Genomic DNA, 21509 nt, shown 5'->3' with positions numbered 1-21509 from the left:
ATGTGTGGCCATTTGTTTTTGGTAATTCATACCTGGTAGTTTAAGGAAGTGGCGCTTAGTACATATTCATGAATTAATTGTCATCTAATGTAGTAATTATTGTAACCACAAATTTCAAATGATGATATACTTGTGATGCTGTGCAATACATTTTAGTGTAAAAATACATTAGTATTTAAAGTATACATATGTTACTGCAGTTTCTGGAATTATGTCATTAATCAGCTCATTAAGATCCAATTTGTAAGATTTAGAGGGTAGGTTCGCTGTAATCATTAAAAAAAGACAACTCGTTTACTCCGAATGTCCTCATACAGATGATTTGGACTTCATTGGTTCAGATTCTGTAAATGCATCTCTGTGACTTCTGCCTCAGTATGACGGCGGTGAATTTAAGTCTCCGTCTTGCATCGAAACACCAGAAACACTCATGCCTGTTACTTGGTTTGTATACAAGCTGTGGATGTGAATTTACTCTGGCATCGGTGACTGTTCAGTACATTCACTCTTGTTAACCTTGTAAAGCTACTTGAGTACCTACCACCCACAGCAACTCTAACTGAAAAAATGAAAAGAGCATCTTCAGTAGCAAAAACCACATTCCTCCTATCTGTTGCACATGTCGTAACCTCCATACACTGATATTTCTAGGGGAAAACACTGAGTATATTCATTATGTGTTTCAGAAGTTAATCGACATAAAATACAAATGTACCACAGTCCAACCTGCTGGCACAACTGCCCGTCCATGTTCTGTTGCATGTGTAATGAATATGATTGTCAAGTCAACATTTAATTTGAGAGAGGATAGCTTTCAAAGCAGCCCACCTTTTAATGTCTGCCCAAAAGACACATCAAAGAGGAGCTAATCTGTGTGGACACTGAGACATGAAAGCAGAGCAAATGAGGTTGCTGGCAGCTTGAAGCGTCGCGTGGGAAACCCCGGACGTCCAGGGAAAAGGTCGGCAGGTTGTTTCCGAGCCGATATTGGACCGGAGAGACATCCAGAGAAGTCTGTGACGCCTCTGCAGCTCAGTCAGACACCTCCAATAAGCACTGAGGCGAGTTGAGTTTCATTCGCTCCGGACTTATGATTATAAAGGATGGCATTCTTAATCAGCTTCCTCACTGGGATTCATTATGCAGCCTGCAGTGAGTAATGAGCTTGCAGAGAGCTTTGAAGCTCCCTTTAATCATAGCACTGAAGACTATTACTTAGCAACAGGAACTTGCATATGTCTCACAAGGGTGCGTGGTGACGCTGGATGGGGTTATGCTCACCTAAGGAGATGAGATAAAGTCAAAGAGGCACTTGTGGTTATCCAACTTGTGTAACACCCTGGCGTTGTTGTTATTCATTTGGGTATCGCTCTGTGGTTGTTGTTCGAGCTGTGGCATCAACGAACAACAAATGCCAGTTTTGTGTTTTTGTACCAGGACATAAAAGTCTGGAAAATCCATAATAACTGTTTTGTCTTCCGCTGTTCCACATTGATCTGTTGTTTGATTTTCATCAACACATGTCAAAGCCTTAGTCCACAAACCAAAGGGTTTTTGTAAACAGTCTATTTCCTCATTTTGACTGTCAACCCCTTAATCTTTGCAACCAGTGAAGGAAGTGACCATATTTGGACTGTGGAGGAGCGAGGGGTGGATCTGAAGAACACAAGTGGTAGAGCGGCACCCTGAGCAGCTAACTGCATTTGTAGCGACCTGTCAATCACAAGGTAGCCCCGCCCTAAAGCATCCCCTATCTATCTATCCTTTTAGAGTCTATTTGACTCTAAACGGATCATAATTTACTAACTGAACATCAGAAGATTTGAAACTAGAGATTGACTTCCATGCAATCAGACTTCTTTTCGCCCCCTGGAGTCGCCCCCTGATGGCCAACAGAGAGAATGCAACATTAAGGTACTTCAGCATCAGCTTCACTTCTCAGAACCGGAGATTGCCGCCTGGGCAAAGTGTTACTTGTGGTCCCTTTAAAATGGTAGGATAATACTGATTACAGTTATGGCTGTTCGACAGAAATAAAGTAGTTTTGGACCAAAAGCATGAAACAACAGAGATGTCTCCTGGTGAGGTATGATCTGTTTATGTCTTGTTTAAAATTTGTAATTAAACCATTCAAATGTTTTTTCTGCTAACATGTTACTCAGTTTCAAAACAATATTTAGTTCGCTAATACTAGCTAACATTATCCACTGTTACTGGTCACACCAGTCCAAGCTAGACTGTAGTAGCAAAGTCCAAGCTGTATAGCACTGAGCAAGGGTGCATTTTGCATCTCCTGATTTAAATTTTTCATTATTAAGCCATCCATCCATCATCTACTGCTAATCCTGTATTCAGGGGTCTCTTGGGGGTATATTCATGCCACTGTAATAATTGGGTAGCAGTTGGTGGCATCTCACAGCCAATTCAACCACTTTTACGTAACTGTCTTTCGGGGCTGTGATGCTTCACAAAAAGCAGCTAATTGTTACTTCCACACCTGTGAAGCTGGTGTTTTATGAATCCCAATGGAGCTGGGATGTTTTGGTAACCTTGAGCTCATCTTCTGGGAATCGTAAATCCTCGTCATGTCCGTACTCCGTGACACGCAGTCGTCTTGCAGTATATTTTCAGTTTGGAGAGGCATCGTCTCGTTGCCCACAGCGATGGTCGTGTGGCGCTTAAATGATCTTGCAAGGGCAGAACTGAAGGGTCAGGAGAATGCAAGGCGGTCCTGCTCCAACAATCCCTCTATAAGCTCCCGAATCAAAAGGAGGACTGCGATTGCTCAGGCTGACACTGGATTTTAGAAATGCTTGTATACATAATATTGTTGTTGTTGCTGTGCACTTCCAAGGGAACCAGCCATCCAGTGCCCCTGTAATTGTCAGTACACAGTGTACAGAGGTGAACTTATAAGGGGCTTTTAGGGATAAACAACATCAATTATACTGACTGGATAAGCATGGATTACACTTACTGTATGAGCCATTTACATGTTCCTGTAGGATTCAAGGGAGGGGGGCGAGGCGAGTGTGGGACTAACGGCTATCGTTAATGTCTGATTTCCACTGGGGGCCAAATGTGATAAAGAGGAACCCATTTATGGTACTCTAACATGTTTTTACTAAAACAACAAAATCCACCATTTCTACCGAAGCACCAAAATAAATGTAGGGAGAACAGGGCTTCTTGTCACAGGGGTAAGTTGTCACAACGCTAATATTTTCACTACAAGAAGGCGCTGCTTAAAGGTGGAAAACTAGCTTTCGGCATCTACGTGGTCTGATGTCATATCCTGTCAAGGAACAGCAGAGCACACTGTTAACTGAGGTGAGCATATTTTATTTTTTACATTTAAATTTTCTCAAAAAAAGTCATACTATAGCATGTCGAAAAAAAAGTGAAAAATCAACAAAATTCATAAAATGTCATAAAAATGATTTAAAAATCATAACATTTGCATGTATATCATGTGTCAATCAAAGTCTTAGTGTAGTCAGTCAAAACAGTCATAAAAAGGTTGAGGCGTAGCTTGCAGGTGGGCTAGTGGTTAGAGTGCATGCTATCTAGCCATATACACATATACGCAGCAGACGCCAGTTCGAAATCCCGGCTGGAGGTCTTTGCTAGATGTCACATCCCCCTCTCTCTCCCATGTTTCCTCTCTGTCCACCGCTAAATAAAAAGGTGTATATGCAAGAAAACAACCCATGGTCATATTTTCCAAAAAAAAAAGTCATACTATAGCATGTCGAAAAAAAGTGAAAAATCGACAAAATTCATAAAATGTTGTAAAAATGATTTAAAAGTCAAAACATATGCTTGTATATCGCGTGTCAATCAAAGTCTGATTGTAGTGAGTCCAAAACAGTCATAAAAAGGCTGAGGCATAGCTTGCAGTTGGGCTAGTGGTTAGAGTGCATGCTATCTAGCCATATACGCAGCAGACGCCAGTTCGAAATCCCGGCTGGAGGTCTTTGCTGGATGTCACATCCCCCTCTCTCTCCCATGTTTCCTCTCTGTCCACCGCTAAATAAAAAGGTGTCTACGCAAGAAAACCACCTTTAAAAAAACAACCCATGGTCATGTTTTCCAAAAAAAAGTCATACTATAGCATGTCGAAAAAAAAGTGAAAAATCGACAAAATTCATAAAATGTTGTAAAAATGATTTAAAAGTCATAACATTTGCTTGTATATCATGTGTCAATCGAAGTCCAAGTGTAGTGAGTGCAAAAAAGTCATAAAAAAGTCATAGTATAGTATGTCGAAAAAAATCAGAAAAAAGTCATAGTATAGTATGTCTGAAAAAGTCATAGTATAACAATGTCGAAAAAAGTCACAGTATGAAAAAGTAATAAAAAGGTCACAGTATAGTATGACAAATTTTTTTTTATAAAAAAGCAATAGCATGTCAAAAAGTCATAGTGTATCTCCAAATAAGTAAGAAAAAAGTCATAGTATGTCGGAAAAGTGATAGTATAGTATGTAAAAAAAGTAATAAAAAGTCATAATATAGTATGTGGGGGAAAAAGTCATAGTATGTCGAAAAAACGTCATAGTATAGGATGTCGAAAAATGTCTTTGTACAGTATGTTGGAAAAAGTGATAGTATAGCATGTGGAATAAAGTCCTAATAAAAGTAATAGTATAGTTTGTGGAAAAAAGTAATGAAAAATGTCATAGTATGTTAAAAGGGTCATATTATAATTTAAAAAAAATCATAGTATAGTATGTTGTAGAGACTAAGCAGACAAAGCAACAGGACAAAGGTGGACAATGTCCTTTAATAAAGTTTTAAACAAATGTTGACAAAGGACCAAAACACAAGCACCGAGACAAAAGAAAAAGCAAACAAGGCCCAAAACTCAACAGACCTCCCTCAAATTGAACACAAAGGGGTTACATACAAAATGGTGTATTCCAAGATAATCACAGAGGCATGGAAACCTACGATCATAAATAATCTAAAGAATTTAAAAAAAGTCCAACCATAAATCAGGTTTCCACTGACTATGACTGTCTTATTATATCTGGTGACTTTAATATTCACATTGACATAAAAACTGATCCAGATGCCTTAAGCTTTATCAGTCTGCTGGAGGCATTTGACCTCTCTCAACATGTCCGTGGACCCACCCACAATAAAGGACATACTCTTGACCTTGTCATCTCAAAAGGACTTAACATTACAACGCCTCTTGTTGTGGATGTAGCCTTTTCTGATCACTGTTGCCTTTACTTTGATGTCTCTGCTTTCCCTGTACAACGTAACAGTTCTCGATTACTTAAAAGACGCATAATTAATGATAATACTACTGAAAGATTTCAAAAAATTGTAAATGAGATGTCACTGTCCATGACATCTTCAACTGGGGACCTTGTGGACAACTTCAACTCAAAAATACAGAGTGTATTTGATAAAATTGCACCACTCAAAACTAAATATGTAAAAAAACAAAAGGCTCCCTGGAGAAATGAAGTGGACATCAGATATTTAAAGAGAAAGTGTCGTCAGGCAGAGCGACAGTGGAGAAAAACAAGACTTCAGGTTCACAATGACATTTATAAGGATAAACTGAATGAATATAACAAAGCAATTAAACAAGCTAGACAATCATTCTTTTCTAAAATCATCAATGAAAATATTAATAACAGCAAAGTGCTATTCTCCACTGTGGACAGACTTATTAACCCACCATCCACCATTCCCTCAGAAATGTCCCCAGAAAAATGTGATCAATTTGCTTCTTTCTTTAATAACAAAATCATTACTATTAGACAAAACATTAGTGCTCTAAAATCTACAACTGAACTTGCCCTTCCTTTCTCCAGAAACACCTGTGTCATGTCTCACTTTAACTGTTTAAATCTGACAGAGCTTGACAATATTAACCAGTTCATTTTTGCTACAGGGCTGCACGGTGGTGTAGTGGGTAGCACTCTCGCCTCACAGCAAGAGGGTCCTGGGTTCGATTCCCGGGTCGGCCCGGGTTCCTTCTGTGTGGAGTTTGCATGTTCTCCCCGTGTAAGCGTGGGTTCTCTCCGGGTTCTCCGGCTTCCTCCCACAGTCCAAAGACATGCAGGATGGGGATAGGTTCATTGGTGACTCTAAATTGCCCGTAGGTGTGAATGTGAGCGTGAATGGTTGTTTGTCTCTACATGTCTCCCTGTGATAGACTGGCGTCCTGTCCAGGGTGTACCCTGCCTTCGCCCAATGACAGCTGGGATCGGCTCCAGCCCCCCCGTGACCCTAAATACAGGATAAGCGGTAGAAAATGGATGGATGGATTTTTGCTACATCTGGATTAAAAAAAAGAAAGGAGTCTGTTTTCTGTTGCTGTCTGGATCCTCTCCCAACTGCTTTTTTCAAAAAATGTTTTTAACTGCCTAGCACCAGAGGTTCTACATATCATTACCTGGTCTCTCCAGTCAGGTATATTTCCCACATCACTAAAAACAGCTGTTATCAAACCACTTCTGAAGAAGAACAATCTGGATCAAAATGTCATTGCAAATTACAGACCTATCTCCAATCTACCGTTCCTCAGCAAAATACTTGAAAAAGCAGTCTACATTCAGCTCAAGAACTATCTTGCATCAAATAGCCTTTTAGATACTTATCAGTCTGGTTTTCGTCCCCACCATAGCACAGAAACGGCACTTATCAAAGTTTTAAATGATCTACATATGAACACAGACTCCAAAAAAATCTCCATTCTTGTTCTACTTGATCTTAGTTCTGCGTTTGACACTATCGACCACAAAATCTTACTGGAAAGGCTTGAAAGGTGGGTTGGCTTGTCTGGTCCAGTTCTAAACTGGTTCAGAACCTACCTTCATGATAGGCAGTTTTATGTCTCCATTGGTGAATTTACCTCCAACACAACGAAGATTACATGCGGGGTACCACAAGGGTCAATTCTTGGACCACTACTATTCAATCACATGCTTCCACTCTCACATGTCATACGCAAACATAATCTTAGTTACCATAATTATGCAGATGACTCGCAACTTTACATTTCACTACACCCAGATGACCTATCACCCATAATATCCCTCACTCAGTGTATCAAAGATATCAATCATTGGATGTCAGAAAATTTTTTACAACTAAACAAAGACAAAACAGAAATACTCATCTTTGGTGCACAGGCTCAGAGACAGAAAATTGCAGCACATCTCAATACTCTCTCTCTAAACAGCAAAACTGAAGCAAGGAATCTGGGTGTAATCATTGACAGCGATCTAAATTTCAGAAATCATATCAATCACATTACCAGATCATCTTTCTATCATCTCAAAAATATCTCCAAATTGAGGGGCTTTCTGTCAAAATCAGACTCAGAAAAATTAATCCACGCTTTTATAACAAATAGATTAGATTACTGTAATGTTTTATTCACTGGACTCTCAAAATCAAGTACTCAGAGGTTAAAACTAATTCAAAATGCAGCTGCACGCATTCTCACTGGTACCAAGAAATATCAACACATCACACCCGTTCTTAAATCTTTGCACTGGTTACCTGTTAGTACAAGAATCGATTTCAAAATACTACTCCTGGTTTATAAAGCACTACATGGCCTTGCACCTCAATACATCACAGATATGCTCACCACTTACACCCCAGCAAGAACACTTCGGTCAACAGGCAGTGGCAACTTACTCATTCCTCGCACCAGATCCAGAGAAGGCGAGGCAGCTTTTAGTGTATATGCGCCACGAAAATGGAACACCTTGCCTGATACAGTTAAACATGCCACGTCAGTAGCCATCTTTAAAAACAGACTAAAAACATATCTTTTCTCAATAGCATTCTGCTGAACTGTGTGTGTATGTGTGTGTGTGTGCATGTGCCCATATGTGATTGTGTCAGTGGGTGCGCATGTGTGAGTCTAAGTGTGTATGTGCTGAAGATGACATATATGATTGTTTACTTGCACTCTTCTTGTTTTCTATTTGATTTCTAATTCATTTCTATATAACTATGTATACCTGTTGTGAAGCACATTGAGTCTGCCTTGTGCATGAAATGCGCTTTATAAATAAAGTTGAATTGAATTGAATTGAATAAACAAAGTGTGAGGGAAATATTCTACAAACAACACAATCATCTTAACAGAATGTAAATGATAACAAACCGAAGTTCTCCTCTGCTGGTGGCTCCTCTCACTTCCTCTGGGCTGGGAATAAAAAGGCCACAACTTCCAGTCTTTGGACTTTTTTTCCAGAAGAGCTCAGGTGAACGTAACAAAAAGTGAATACAATTGTGTGCACTCAAATCAGAAACAAATGGTCAAATAAAATAGGCGATAAATGAAAATGAAAGACGTGTCACATGTGCAGTGTCACTTTTTGGAAAATGTTTCAGTTTGAACAAAATATGAAGAAAGACTAGTATGTCAAAAGAAGTCATACAAGTCCTAGTATGTTGAAAAAAGTCAGTATAGTACATTGCAAAAAGTAATACAAAAAGTAAAATAGCATGTCAGAAAAAGTCATTAAAAAATCATAGTGTGGTATGTGGAAAAAAAGTAATAAAAAAAGCTATATGTTGAAAAAAGTCATAAAAAGGTAATAAGTATTGTATGTGGACAAAAGTCATGAAAAAGTCTTAGTATAGCATGTTGGAAAAAGTAATAAAAAAGTCTTAGTATAGCATGTCAAAAAATGATAAAAGTCACAGTATAGCTTGTCAAAGTTTTTTTTTTATATAAAGGTAACAGTGTAGCATGTCAAAAAAAGTCATAGTATAGCATATTGGAAAAAGTCGTATTTGTAGTATGTTGAAAAGTCATAAAAACGTCATAGTATAGGATGTCCAAAAAAAAATCATAAAAGTCAGTATAGTACGTTGAAAAAAAGCCATAGTATAGTATGTTGAAAAAGTAATAGTATAGTATGTTGAAAAAGGCATAGTATGGTATGTTGAAAAGGAGTCAGTATAGTATAAAAGCAAAAAAGTAATAGAAATGTGAATATAGATGTCATAAAAAAATTTACAGTAGGCTTTTGTATGATAAAAACATAGTATGGTATGCCATTACACTGTAAAAAAAATCTTTAATAAAGTATGCCTATGGATATGTATCCCCTACAACCTGCACTGTATGCGTGTATGCTCCTTTCCTACAGTCTAAAGTGAGTGTGTGGTTTCAATGTTGCATGTGTGTTTTGGATCGGTATGAATCATCTTCTGAGAGTAGGAGGCTCTGAATCCAATCTCTCATTTTAGAATGAAATTCCTCATTTGACATCTCTTACTTGCCAAAGCCCTGAGGCCTCAGTGGAAAACAGCCTGCAAAAAGAAAGAAGAAAGAATCCACTTCTCCTCTGCGAGGCGATGCTTGTTTCCATGGCAATGTGGAGCATGTGCCTGTGTGTATGATGACCTCACACATGCATAATCTCCTCACCAACCTCTTCTTGCAGACGTGTCCACGCGGCACGTGGTGCAGTCGCATGCAAGGGCGTGATTTACGTGGTGGACACAAGCAACTATAAGGAATTACAGATGGGTTATAGAAACGGCAAACACGCCCAGACGGAGCAACCTTGTCAACTGTTTAATGTCAGGATCATTCGTGTCATGATTTTACAGATGGATGCAACGAAGAATCAACCTCTTAAATATGACCGATGGCCGGTCCACGTTACGAAACACAGATGTCAGAATAAACATTTCATCAACACCAACTCCTAATGCGACACAGTGATGAGCTCTGGGCTCTCGTCTAGCAGAAGTCACGCAGCGCGGATGGAAGATATGAGCCTTGGGATCACGCGAGTGGGATATGCTGGGGGCCGTGCTGCCGACCCGTCACCCCGACAGCCGGTTCGGCTGCAAAGTGAGATGCAAATACTGTTCTCCTCTCCAAGGCACATTATTAGAGTTCCTTCAAATGTCACTTATGACCACACCAACATGCTACCGTTGGGTCACGGAGGGTTCCGTTGAAAACCAATCCAACAACGCTCCTCGTGTCAGCTCTGCACATCCCCCCCCCCCATCGATGAATGACTTGATAACCTCTGTAACACTGACTAAAACAACCACACGAACATGAATCCAGGTCTATAGTACAAGGGGGACAGAGGTATTTACCGACTCTTCACTGAGGCGTTTCACACGAAAAGGGAATCACATTTCATTTCATCTCAGGCGTGCAAGTTAAAGCAATCCTCGTCACATTACAAAAGAAATGGAGGATTCCCCTGATAACAAAGACTAAACAGCAAAGGTTGCTATCAAACTCTACTAAAATCTACAGTAAAAATAGGAAAATAAAGGCACATGTACAGCGGATTCCATCGTTTTTCTTCTTTTGAGTCTGTTTTCTTTTCAACTTGTGGCTAAGAGGCTGGCTGCGGGATGGCATTGTGCAGTCGGCTGCAACCCTTCCCGTGACAGATGGCTCCTCATTGGCCTACTGGTCGGCTGCCGTGACGAGTTCAAACCACTGTCTGAGGGCGTCGCTCAGGGTCTCCGGCAACGCATTGACATCTCGCAGGATGACGTAGAAGGGGAAGGGGAACTCCTCCATGTAGGAGCGGATCTCCGGCAGCTCTCCCGGCCCTTTGAATATGGGCACCTTGATGTCCAGGATGGAGTCCTGCGGCACAGCGAACAGGGTTTAGACACACTTTTGAGTCTGGAGACGCATAAAATCAAAAAGGGTCAAACTCTTCTTCCCTTACCCTTGAGTTGGGGTTGTCCAGCACCACGAAGATGATGAACACGTTTGCGCCGCGTGCTGCACGCACAGCCGCCATCACCCGCTCCTTCCCCTCCAGGAACAAGCCCCTGCCGTCCGACACGATGACCAGCAGCTGGGCTGCATCTGCCGAGGAACAGTGGAGGGTCATGTGACAACGTGCGGCTCGTCATGCAGGTGAAATAGCTGGGATAAACTTTACACCACTGCAGCACGGTGAGCGGTCAGATTATAGTGAAACTAAACTGAAGAATGGGGATGGAATCTTGTAATCCGTCTCTGTGTGACATGTTAATATGTGGTGTGAGCCGTTACCTGAGTTTAGAGATCCAGGAATCTGCTGTCGTGCTGCTAGAAACATGTTCGTTGACGTGTCCAAAAACTACAGAGGAGAAGCATGAAGACAGAGTCGGTCAGACAGGAGGATACTCACACATCATTTGTTCAGCCACAAGCTACATGGGAGCACATAGAAGTATATTTGAGTATATTTTTTAAATGCCACAAACGTCAGGTTTGCAGCATCACTCCATTAAAAGTGAAACATATCTGTTTGTTGGGGGGAGTTTAATAACTCGGGTTAAATGGATTGTGAGATGGACAGGCGGTTCGGTGTTGCCAAGCTCTCGATTAACCAGTCCATCTATTCCAAACCTCACCTACGGTCTCAAGATTTGGGAAGCGACTGAAAGAATGAGTTGAAAGTGGACGAAATGAGCTTCCTCCGTAGGGAGGCGGGGCTCAGCCTTAGAGACGATGAGCTCAGACATCTGGAGGGAACTGGGAGTGGAGACGCTGATGTCGTTGTCGTTTGGGCACCTGATCAAGATGCCTCCTTTTAGAAGGTATTCCTCACGCTATTTTGATTTGATTTTCTCTCCGTGGGAACATCTTAGACGAATCAAAACTCACTTTAGCTTGTAAAATAAACCAGACACAATTTCTTATTTGATTTTAACTATAAATCCTAACTAATGGCTTCATTTTCTGAGTTTAATCTGAATAGTTTTCTCTAGCGTGGTTATGTCTTAGGAACGGTTGAGAAGGATAATATTTACTAAGTTACTTTTTTCTTTCATTTTGAGAAGACCCATTTTTTTAAAGTGTTGTTGTAATACTCATTTTGGCCACAAGAGGCCAAGTGCCCCATCACCTCATGTGTTTTAATTTGTGTTTAATGTGCTCTAAACACAAGGTACATTGTGTTACAAGTTATGTTACATTACTATTGTGTTCTTTTTTTTTTTTTTTTTTGCTAAGATATGCATTGTAATAGGAAAACATTAATTATTTTAGTCCTATTTAGAACATGGGATAGCGGTACTCTTCAGCCTCTTGTGGCCAAAATGATTATTACAACAACAATCAACCTCAACCCCGCCACCCACCTGTTTCACAGATGACAAAAATGAAGGTGCTTACCCTGACAAAACCTTTTTTCTTACTTACCTCGGGCCACACCACACCAATAATTCACCCATCGCTGTCAAAGTGACAGTCGATGGAGGGGCGGCACAGCAGAAATTCTCACCTGTGCTATTCGGGTCTTCTTCTGCTGGAACTGACAGAGTCTGAGAATCCGAGCCCCTGACTCGTCGTTGAACTGCTGCTGGAAGGGGTGCAGCAGCTGCACCTGCTCGCCAAAACTGCACACATGAGCCGGCGTTTAGCGGTTAGCTTTACATTAAATACACGCCATGACATCGCACAAATTCCCTGATTTTTTTTTATTCATGTCTAGATTGTTTATCGCAGAGCTCCATAATTTCATCTGCTCAACATAGCACATGCGTAAGCTTACCTGCACACGGACACCTGCCCCGCCTCCAGCAGCGTGAGAGCGTTGGTGATCACGGAGAGGGATTCAAACGCCAGCTGCACCAAACACAAACACCACAGTGGTGTATTTGAACATATTAATTATGGTCCGAGCTAAGATACGCAAGTAAAAGGACTTGCTCAGTCCTCCACCAGCACAAAAGGTCAAAGAAACAAAGTACAAATACTTGGTTACTACTTAAGCATAGGTATCTACACTATACTTGAGTATTTATTTTTCTAACTACTTTTTTTAATCAATTATTTTTTATTATTATGCAAGATTCAGTTAGGCTTGTAAAAAAACAAGGGAAACTTTTTACTTTGAGTACATTTCAGAGTCTGTACTTTTCGGTTTCCTGTACTTTTACTTGAGTAAAGAGTCTTTTTGAACACAAGTATCTGTACTTCTACTTGAGTATAGGAGCTACACATGCGTGATGGGAGACCGCGTAAGTCTCTCTCACCTGTTTTGAGTGGTTGTCCACCATGCTGGAGGAGTCGTCCACAGCCAGACAGATCTGGTACTCTCTCTTGCTGGGCTTGGTCCTCCTCAGCCAGATCTTGTCTTTGCGGAACTGACTGGCGATGTAGGGGATCACCTTCCTCATGTTCAGACGCTTCCCCGTGCGGTAGTCGCCTCTGTGGAGCAGAGAGACGTCACACGGACATTTTAAGTGTCATTAGAGTGGCAAACAATGAGACAGAAGACAAAATCAGGGGAAAACCAGCAAGTAAGTCACCCTGGTGACCAAAGGCTTCATGGGAACAATACATATTTGACCACAGTACAGCTGTCAGAAATCACTGCTCACTATATGGTGAGTTTGCCATGTTGTAGTGCTGTCAACCAACAACCAAGCACTACTCACACGCACAACAAAGCAGAACATAAAACAAGACATAGAGAACATGTGTTCCAGTCAAGGAAAAATCAAGTGAAAGTCACACATTGAGAGATAGGATCACTACAGAGTCCTCTACATAGTCCTCTTCATAGGGGGTAGTGAATGAGTGAGTGATTAACATAAAGCCGTGAGCGTGCTGGTCCTCACTTGAGTTTGGCGGCCTGCGTGGGCTCCAGGATGAGGCGGAGCTGCTCACACAGCTGCTGGGACAGAGCTGAGGTCAGGGTCTGGTACTGGTGCCACATGGAAGCTGCTGCACTCTCCTGTATCAGACACAAACACAGCCTGATGGGCAACTGGTATTTTTCAACCTGGACCCTATTTCCCCATGTTGTTGTGTCTAAGTGACTAATGGGGAATGCTGAGCAGGTAGTGTTCAGTGGGTGAGACGGCCCAGGATCAATGATTGACTGCTGGAAGTTTCATATTGCTATTAACAACAATGTAATAACCAGAGGAAGAAAACTCACTTCCTCCTGAGTCCCTGGGGCCATTTTGTGCCAGGCCTCCAGCTGCAGCTCCATCTGCCTCCTGATCTCCTCTGGGTCCATCTCTGCCTTCTGCAAACACACACACAACTCAATCAAATATAAGGTTTATTTTTACTTATTTTACTTATTTTTTTTTTAACTTATTTTCCTGAGACCCAGAAGAAAGAAAAAAGTAGTTCTCTACCTGCAAGCCGTCCATCAGCAGCTCAGGAACCGTGTGAATCGTGGATTCGGTACATCTGTCTGCTCGCTCTTCTTCTCTCAGATTTCTTCGGTCCTTCCACCTCCCCTCTTCCTCCTCGTCTCCCTGCTTCTGCACCTCCATCTCCCCACTGTCTACGCCTGCACAAAGGAAGATGAGGGAGGGGACGGTGAATCAGGGGATGTGCACGTTTTACAAAGATTCAGAGGAATCTGAAACATATTATAGCGGTCTAAAGTCCTCCAGACCTCTACGAGCTCACATTAGTACAGAAACTTAACCAGACTATGTGGAGAAACCAGAGACTGTCCAGATACAAACAACAAGGTCACTGCAGAAAATCTGCTTAGCGTTTGGTGTGAATACACTTTAGTGTAAGTTAAAAAAAAACAACATAAACAAAACAAAAACATCAAAAAATCAAAATAGGCAGGAGGAGAAGAAATGTGTCACCTTTCTGGGAGGCCTTGTTAGAGTCCAGCTGCTCAGGCTTCAGATCCTGGACCTCAGCAGCCTGGAGCTCCTCTTCTTGCTTCTCCGTTTCCATGGCGACATCCTCATCATTCTGATCATCCTGGTCATGATGAGGTCCTGCTGCTTTCTGCTGGTCTGCACTGGCAACGTCTGGGAAAAAAAGAAGACCAAGAATAGCAAACGTGAGATCCATTCAGCCGCTTAAAAACGTGGCATGTAAAAGTATCAGCTGGTTGATGGTTTACTGACCATACGTCTGCGTGTCATAGGCCGACTCTCCCTGTTTGATGTGTTCGTACAGGTCCGACTCCTGCTGGGCGTCACTCTGCCTGTTGTCCTCGGCGCGGTCTTTGCTACTCTCCACCGTACGCAGACGCTTATTCACACGTTCATTGTAGTCGCCCGTCGAGCGCTCGTTGTCTGCTTGACCAGGTTTTCTCTTGAAGCTCTGGAACAGAACAGGAAATGTAAAATAAAAATAACCACTGTGATAAAAACAAAGGGATGCAGGAGTGGAGAGCGTCTCCGAGAGGCCGTTCCTACCTGGGTCTTGTCGTGCGTCTGTTTCTGTGAAGCCATTCTTGCCGTCAGCTTCGACTGGTGGCCCTCTGATTGGCTGGCGTCAGCAGCGCCGCTCCCGTGCTCCTAACAAACCGGGGACATAGTGTGATGATGAAGACAATTCACAACTGGCTCGTTTTCACTGAGCCTGTATCATGAGCCATAACATGCAAGATGTCCTTGAAAGTCCTGAAAGATGCCCATAAATTAAATGTGTTATTATTATTTTAATCAATATATTAAAATATACATATATTTAAAACGATGAAAATAATTACTATCTCTATAATAGATGATCTCCTAAGCCATCTCTTGTTTGCAGATCAAATAAAGTCTAAATTATGAGTTGTTTTTTTTAACCACACCTTCTCCAGCATTGGTTTCGTCACTAAGGGCGTCTTCAGACCTGTAGTTTGTTGCTTTGTTCCAATTCAGGGAGAAATATTTCTACACACGTTGCACTAAAACCTCGGTTCGGTTTGTGTTCAGACTGCAATCAGACGACTCAAATGAAAACGCCCTAAATGCCACGCCCTTGCAAACTGATTTGTGATTGGTCAGAATTTTTGTGGGACGTTCCCAGAAACGTCTCGGATTCATGATGACCACCATCTAAACCTGAGCTAAACCCTGGACGTAAAGGAGAGGTAAATGTAATGCGTCTCCTGTTGAGACCGTGCAGTAATCTGATTTATGTTAATAGCTGTTTGCAACAGTGCAGGTACGACAGCGATGGGGTTGGTTTGTGGGTCGGTTTCTTTCTCGTCCAAACGAAGCGCTCCGTGGAGCGACTGCAGGAGTGAAGCCCGTGTGTGGACCGGAGGGCTGAACGTACCTCCTTAGCTTGGTCTCTCTCCGACGCCTCTCCTGCCAGCTCCACAGCTGTATCACTCTGAACGTTCTGCTCTCCCGTCTGACCGTCGGTGTTGTGCTCCTTCCTCTCAGCTGACTCAGGCTGCTCCTCATCCTCATCCTCACCCGCTCCTTCCTCCTCCTCCTGAAATCATTAACAACAATAACACACAGATGAAAACATGTGTAGACAGTCTCTGTGTTCCCAGGCACACTGGTTCTGTGACATACACACCTTTGGTTTGCTTCCTTTGTCATCTGGAATAGTCAGATCTTCGTCTCTTCCTTTCTCCTCTCCTCTCTCCTCCTCCTCCTCCTTCTCAGCAGACTCCTCGTCTCCCTCTGCTTTCTCTCCTCCTCCCTCCTCCTCCTTCTCCCCATCCTCTTCAGTCTTGGGCTCCTGACCGTTCTCCTCTCCTGCCTGGTCCATCTGGTCCTCCTCCATTTTCTCTGCCCCCTCCTCCTCCTCGCCGCCATCTTTCTGTCCATCCTCCTTCTCATCCTGGGCCAAGGCTTTCTCATCAATGTCTAATGGATTCTCCTCTGAAAGAGGGGAACATAACTTGCTTTATGGTCTATTTGACTCTAAATGGACCATAATGTTATATGTCACAATGTTAAAAAGTGTAAACAATAACAACAATAATCCTTCCTTTGCAACGGCAAAAAATGCACTGTGGAGGCTAGTTTTCTCAAATATTCTCATCTTAACTTAACTTTTACACTCATGTCTAAATATAAATGCTCATTTGACCTTCTAGCTTATTCCCTTCACATTACTGCCAGTGTTTTCTGCCCTCTGATCCTCTGAAAACACAACCTTGACTAGACTGCCAACGCTTCAGTAGAATCAGTTCCAGTAGAAACGTGTCTAAGTAGTCCTTAGCACTTATATTCTAGCTTGCAACAAAGGTGTGAAGGTGTGAAAAGGTTTCAACACTATGTTCAGCAGGGATGACACACGATTTTAGCTTAGTTCGAGATAAAAAAAACATCACGATAAATTAGTGCTGTCAATCGATTAAAAAAATTAACTAATTAATCGCACAATTCGCCATAATTAATCACAATTAATCGCTTTCTTTCTTCTTAAGAATAAAGTATGTTATAATGGATATTTAAATGTAAAATGATGGAATTTATGTAGAATCAACACAAAGGAAGTATTTAAATTAAAATACTTTTGTTAAATAGCAGCTTTTTTAACTTTAACACAGATTCTCTCATGTGAACTACAGATTTCCAAAGAAACCATCAAGGCCATCAGCTTGAAAAAGGCATATTCCCTACTGAGACAGACCAGTCTGTTTCCATTGTCAGAGGACAAAGCAGCACACGCCACATCTAGTGTTACTCACGCAGACAAATTACAGGGATAATAAAAAAACTGCTCAGCGATCGCTCGCCACGATCTCATTCATTAACCACAACAGAAAAACGATCAAATGCACTTAAGTATACATATTCCAGGGCAGTGTCTTACCGCCCCCCTCGTCCTCGCCATCGGCTCCAGCCTCCTCGTCCTGGTCCAGGTTGAGATCCTCTGGTAGATCCATGGCCTCGGGCTCAGGCCTCTTGTCCTGCTGTCCATGGTAGGGGTCCACCTCATTCTCATCAAACTCTCGCTGGCGGAAAAAAAAAGCATGAAATAGCCATGAAACAAGAGACATGTTGGAAATATTTGATAATAATCGCGGATCTGATGATGTGAAAAAAAAATAACCTCATACCTCATCTCCTTGTTCATGGATTTTCTCTTTTTCCTCCACGTCCATCTGTTCGTCTTTGTCCTGATGTTTCTTGTCTTTGTTGGGGTCTGCAGCGTCCAAGTTGTCGTCTTTAGCGACCAGCTCCGACTCACCCTGAACAATCCAGTGAAATTAGGACACAGTGACAAATGTGACAGGAGACGGGGATGGAAACTGCTGCTCCACATATAAGTGTTCCCTGTGCTACTTCTGTGTTCTGTACCTCGTCCATGCCCTGGCCAGACTCTTCCTCCTTGTCACTCCCCTCCTCCTCATCGTCATCCTCATCATCCCCCCACATCCTCTCATCCAGCGTCTCCGTCTGTCCTTCACCCAGGTCACCCATCTTCTTATCCAGCTCCTCGTCCTCCTCCTTGGACGAGTCGTCGTCTTCACCTGCAGACGATTCAAAGAAATCCACTCAGCTGTGGCTCTGGGAGACATTTCTATTTCTATAGATGCATATATTAGTTTGCTCTAATGTCTATAGACAGCATTAGCAACCAGAAGTGGAACAAACACGAAAGACACTTCACTAGGCTACAGTCACCTGGTTCCTGCTCATCCCCATCATGCATTTTGCCGTCGAAGTCTTCCGACATCTCGACAGCGTTGTCCTCCGCCTCGATGTTCCCTTTATCTTGCTCTTCTTCCTTTTCTTGACCCTCCTGGAAAGTGTCCTCCACCTGGAAGAAGAGGAAGAGGAAGAGGAAGAAAAAGAACGGCGGGATGCTTCATGAGAAATGTTCCACATGTGACAGAATGCTGATACATTCAGCTAATAATTGGCTGAAAGCTCTCATTAATAACTCTTTGAACTCCATTTCTTTCAGCATTATCTCTACATGTCTTATTGAGACATATATTGTTATTTTAAATAACGCTGGCTTGTCAGCTGCACTGTACATGTCGGGTTTTTTCACAAGAAAAAGGTATTACCACTGCTACCACATCTGACAGCCTTCGCTCAGGACTCTTTTTTCCCCCCACAACAAACTCCGCTAATGAACACCATTAGACGCTGTTGAAAGCTAAAAAACAAAGCCAGTGAGTTCTCCTTGAGTCAAGTTTCTACGTTTTGCAAAGTTAACTTACCTGATCCTCATTCTCAATCTTGTCACTGACGTCTTTGTTGCCTTCGCCCTCCCCTATGCCTCCGCCCTCGTAGTCGTGGAACTCCGTGGCCCCTTCTCCGTCTCCACCGGCCATCAGGTCCTGAGGCAGGCAGAAACCCTGGGGGAGGAAGCCACAACAAACATTTAGTCACTGCTTCGTGTTGAACTTCAGTAAAATGCCTGTACGGAAGCTCCTAAGGCAAGAGAGAAAGAACTTGTGTGTGTACCTTCTGTGCGAGCTCAGTGAAGATGCTGGCCAGTACTGACAGCAGTTTGCCTGTGCTCCTGTGGACCCCCAGTGAGACCGCCAGGTAGTAGCGCACCACGTCGGAGTAAATCCCCAGCAGAGGCTCCAGATGCACCAGCATCCTGCAGGCTCGGCTCACCTCCTGAACACAAGCATATAATCACACCATCGGTCAGATCCGTTATACTGCAGCTGGACAGTAAAGTCTTGTAGATGACGACATTCATGAGCGGCCGTTGTTGGTACCTGGAGCTGTGTCGGCTGAGAGGAGTCTCTGTGGGTCCTCAGGCGGTTCAGCAGCCTCTCCAGGCCGCCGTTGACATCCCCTACGCTCAGGGCCTCCACCTCAGCCTCCAGCTCCTCCTCCAGGAGTCGAGTCAGGTGACCGGGCTTCAGCAGGTCTTCCACAGGCTCTTGATTCTCCACCTCTTCTTCTCCTTCAGCACCCTCTGAAACATCATAGATCTGATTTTACATGTTTGCCACATGCTCATAAGCGTTTGAACATGCAAAACAAGTAAAGCCTCCAGTTAACACAGAAGCATCAAAACTGGACTGCTGAGTTAATGCCGTTTGTTTATACCGCTGGTATAAAAACGTCAGACTGCACCGCTCTTACCTCTCTTGGCATCTCCTTGCTGCTCTCGCTCCCTTCTCTTCACGAGCGTCTGGACGGCACACAGCACCGTGTTGATGTTCGTCTCCAGATCCGCAGAGAACTCAGCGGTGAAGGCCGCCTGCTGGTCTGTTAGGAGAGGTAAACAATATGCTTTTAACTACAGGCCGACTGATTTATCGGATATTAGCCTCGTATACGCTGGCAGTGATGAAAACATTCATCTAATATAGAACATACTAGAATAATTCAGAAATGGTGTTGTCACATAGTTTGCCCAGAAAAGCACGCCATTAATTTTAATAGCCATAAAACAAAATAAAAAAATAATAATGTACTGGGTGAATTTCCATTCACAGAATAATGGTAAATATTGTGACTGTCAAGCTTGCTGGAAGAGAAGTGAAAAATAGAGCCCGTTCTAAAAGAATACAGGATATTGGATTTCTTTACTCCATAATATCGGAATCGACCTTAAAAATCCTATATCGGTCGGGGCTCTATTTTATACCCTCCTTAGTCAGAGTCCGTTATTAATATTTGAAGGAATGATTGGCCACTGCATTGACCTGAGGGCTGGTGTCCCAGGGAGAGCAGCTGCGTCTTCCAGGTGGTGAACTCGGTGATATTAGCCTCCACCTGTCCTCTGACGTACTGCAGGCTCCGGGCGATTGCCGGCTGGCTTTCTGCGCCGCCGACACACAGGGCCGGGGTGAAGAGCTGCTCCACGCTGGGCATCTGAGCCACTACAGCTCCGAGCTGGTCCCAGGCTGAACAGCACTTCTCAAACTGGCTCCTGTGGAAAATGACAGTGATGTTGGGACTGTTCTTGTCTCTGCTACGCCAGGCTTCTAATCAACCACTGAGTGACTCTGTTTTACCATGTGTGGAGGACTCTGTCGGAGTTCTGCTGCGCCACGTTGTCCAGCGCCGCCTTCAGGCTTCGAGTCTGCGTCAGCATTGCGTTCATGTGCTGGTTCAGCTGGCACCAGGCGGCGTCTCCCCTCCGCATCACACAACCCGGAGGTTGGCGCTGCGCTGCCAGCGGGGACGGACACCTCAGGGTGTGCTGCCCGCAGCTGCTGGTGTCCTCTTTCTGCTGGAGGTCCTCCGGGCAGCACTGCAGCAGCCAGGCCAGCTGCTGCAGGAGGGTGGTGCACTGGGCAGCCAGCGCCTGGCCTCTGCTGACCCAACCCTGGAGAGAGGCCTGGGGCGGGAGGGGGCAGCCTGGGTCCTCACTGTGGCTCTGGAGGTGGGCCTTGATGCCCTGGACGCTGTCTGTTAGCCTCCTGGGGGTCATGAGGAGACATAAGAAACAGGCAAATGTAATCAACAACGCAGCAACACGTTGAGATTTAGTTCCAATTAGGGCGTCTTCAGACCTGCAGTGAGTTGCTTTGTTGTGATAGGACCTTGGTTCGATTTGTGCTCAGACTGCAAACTCTTTTGTGATTTTGAAGGTTGTTTGAGGTCAATGGAACCAAGATTTCAGTATTCAGAATTCAGTTACATAAAATCCCCCCCGATAATCTAAAATGGTTCACTTTCGACAATGTGTAGAAACAAGGCTAGATCATGGCTTTGTTTCCAAACAGAGTGCGATTCCAGTGTTCAGATAAAATGAGCTCGTTCTGAAAACGCCCTTAATCTAGCCACGCAGTACAGTCCAGCTAAAGGTCATCTATGACTGCTGTATGGTAGCTCACCGTGACCTCCGACGTCACTGTGTGCAGGCCAATCAACGGAAAATGTTTGAAT

General features: G+C 43.2%; 1 protein-coding gene across 2 annotated transcripts in view; it reads right to left on the bottom strand.

Moving 5' to 3' along the window:
• Window positions 1-9524: 9524 nt before the first annotated feature.
• mdn1 (midasin AAA ATPase 1) overlaps window positions 9525-21509 on the bottom strand; it is a 50811-nt gene continuing 38826 nt past the window's right edge. For both annotated transcript variants that reach the window (XM_084029901.1, XM_084029902.1), the window contains exons 79-102: window positions 20633-21040; window positions 20321-20547; window positions 19755-19880; window positions 19382-19584; window positions 19116-19277; window positions 18869-19006; window positions 18324-18459; window positions 17997-18169; window positions 17756-17887; window positions 17509-17650; window positions 16261-16568; window positions 16009-16170; window positions 15156-15257; window positions 14862-15060; window positions 14592-14762; window positions 14121-14278; window positions 13916-14005; window positions 13593-13708; window positions 13005-13179; window positions 12521-12594; window positions 12251-12365; window positions 11035-11101; window positions 10703-10845; window positions 9525-10617 (exon numbers count right to left, since the gene is read on the bottom strand). In XM_084029901.1, the coding sequence (XP_083886027.1) occupies window positions 10432-10617; window positions 10703-10845; window positions 11035-11101; window positions 12251-12365; window positions 12521-12594; window positions 13005-13179; window positions 13593-13708; window positions 13916-14005; window positions 14121-14278; window positions 14592-14762; window positions 14862-15060; window positions 15156-15257; window positions 16009-16170; window positions 16261-16568; window positions 17509-17650; window positions 17756-17887; window positions 17997-18169; window positions 18324-18459; window positions 18869-19006; window positions 19116-19277; window positions 19382-19584; window positions 19755-19880; window positions 20321-20547; window positions 20633-21040 (3913 nt within the window). In that variant the 3' untranslated portion in view covers window positions 9525-10431. The remainder of the gene's footprint in view (window positions 10618-10702; window positions 10846-11034; window positions 11102-12250; window positions 12366-12520; window positions 12595-13004; window positions 13180-13592; window positions 13709-13915; window positions 14006-14120; window positions 14279-14591; window positions 14763-14861; window positions 15061-15155; window positions 15258-16008; window positions 16171-16260; window positions 16569-17508; window positions 17651-17755; window positions 17888-17996; window positions 18170-18323; window positions 18460-18868; window positions 19007-19115; window positions 19278-19381; window positions 19585-19754; window positions 19881-20320; window positions 20548-20632; window positions 21041-21509) is intronic.

The sequence above is a fragment of the Eutrigla gurnardus genome (assembly GCF_963514095.1).
Source record: "Eutrigla gurnardus genome assembly, chromosome: 16".
NCBI lineage: Eukaryota > Metazoa > Chordata > Actinopteri > Perciformes > Triglidae > Eutrigla > Eutrigla gurnardus.
Note: the sequence above shows the minus strand (reverse complement) of the source record. Positions and strands in the feature narration are given on the sequence as shown.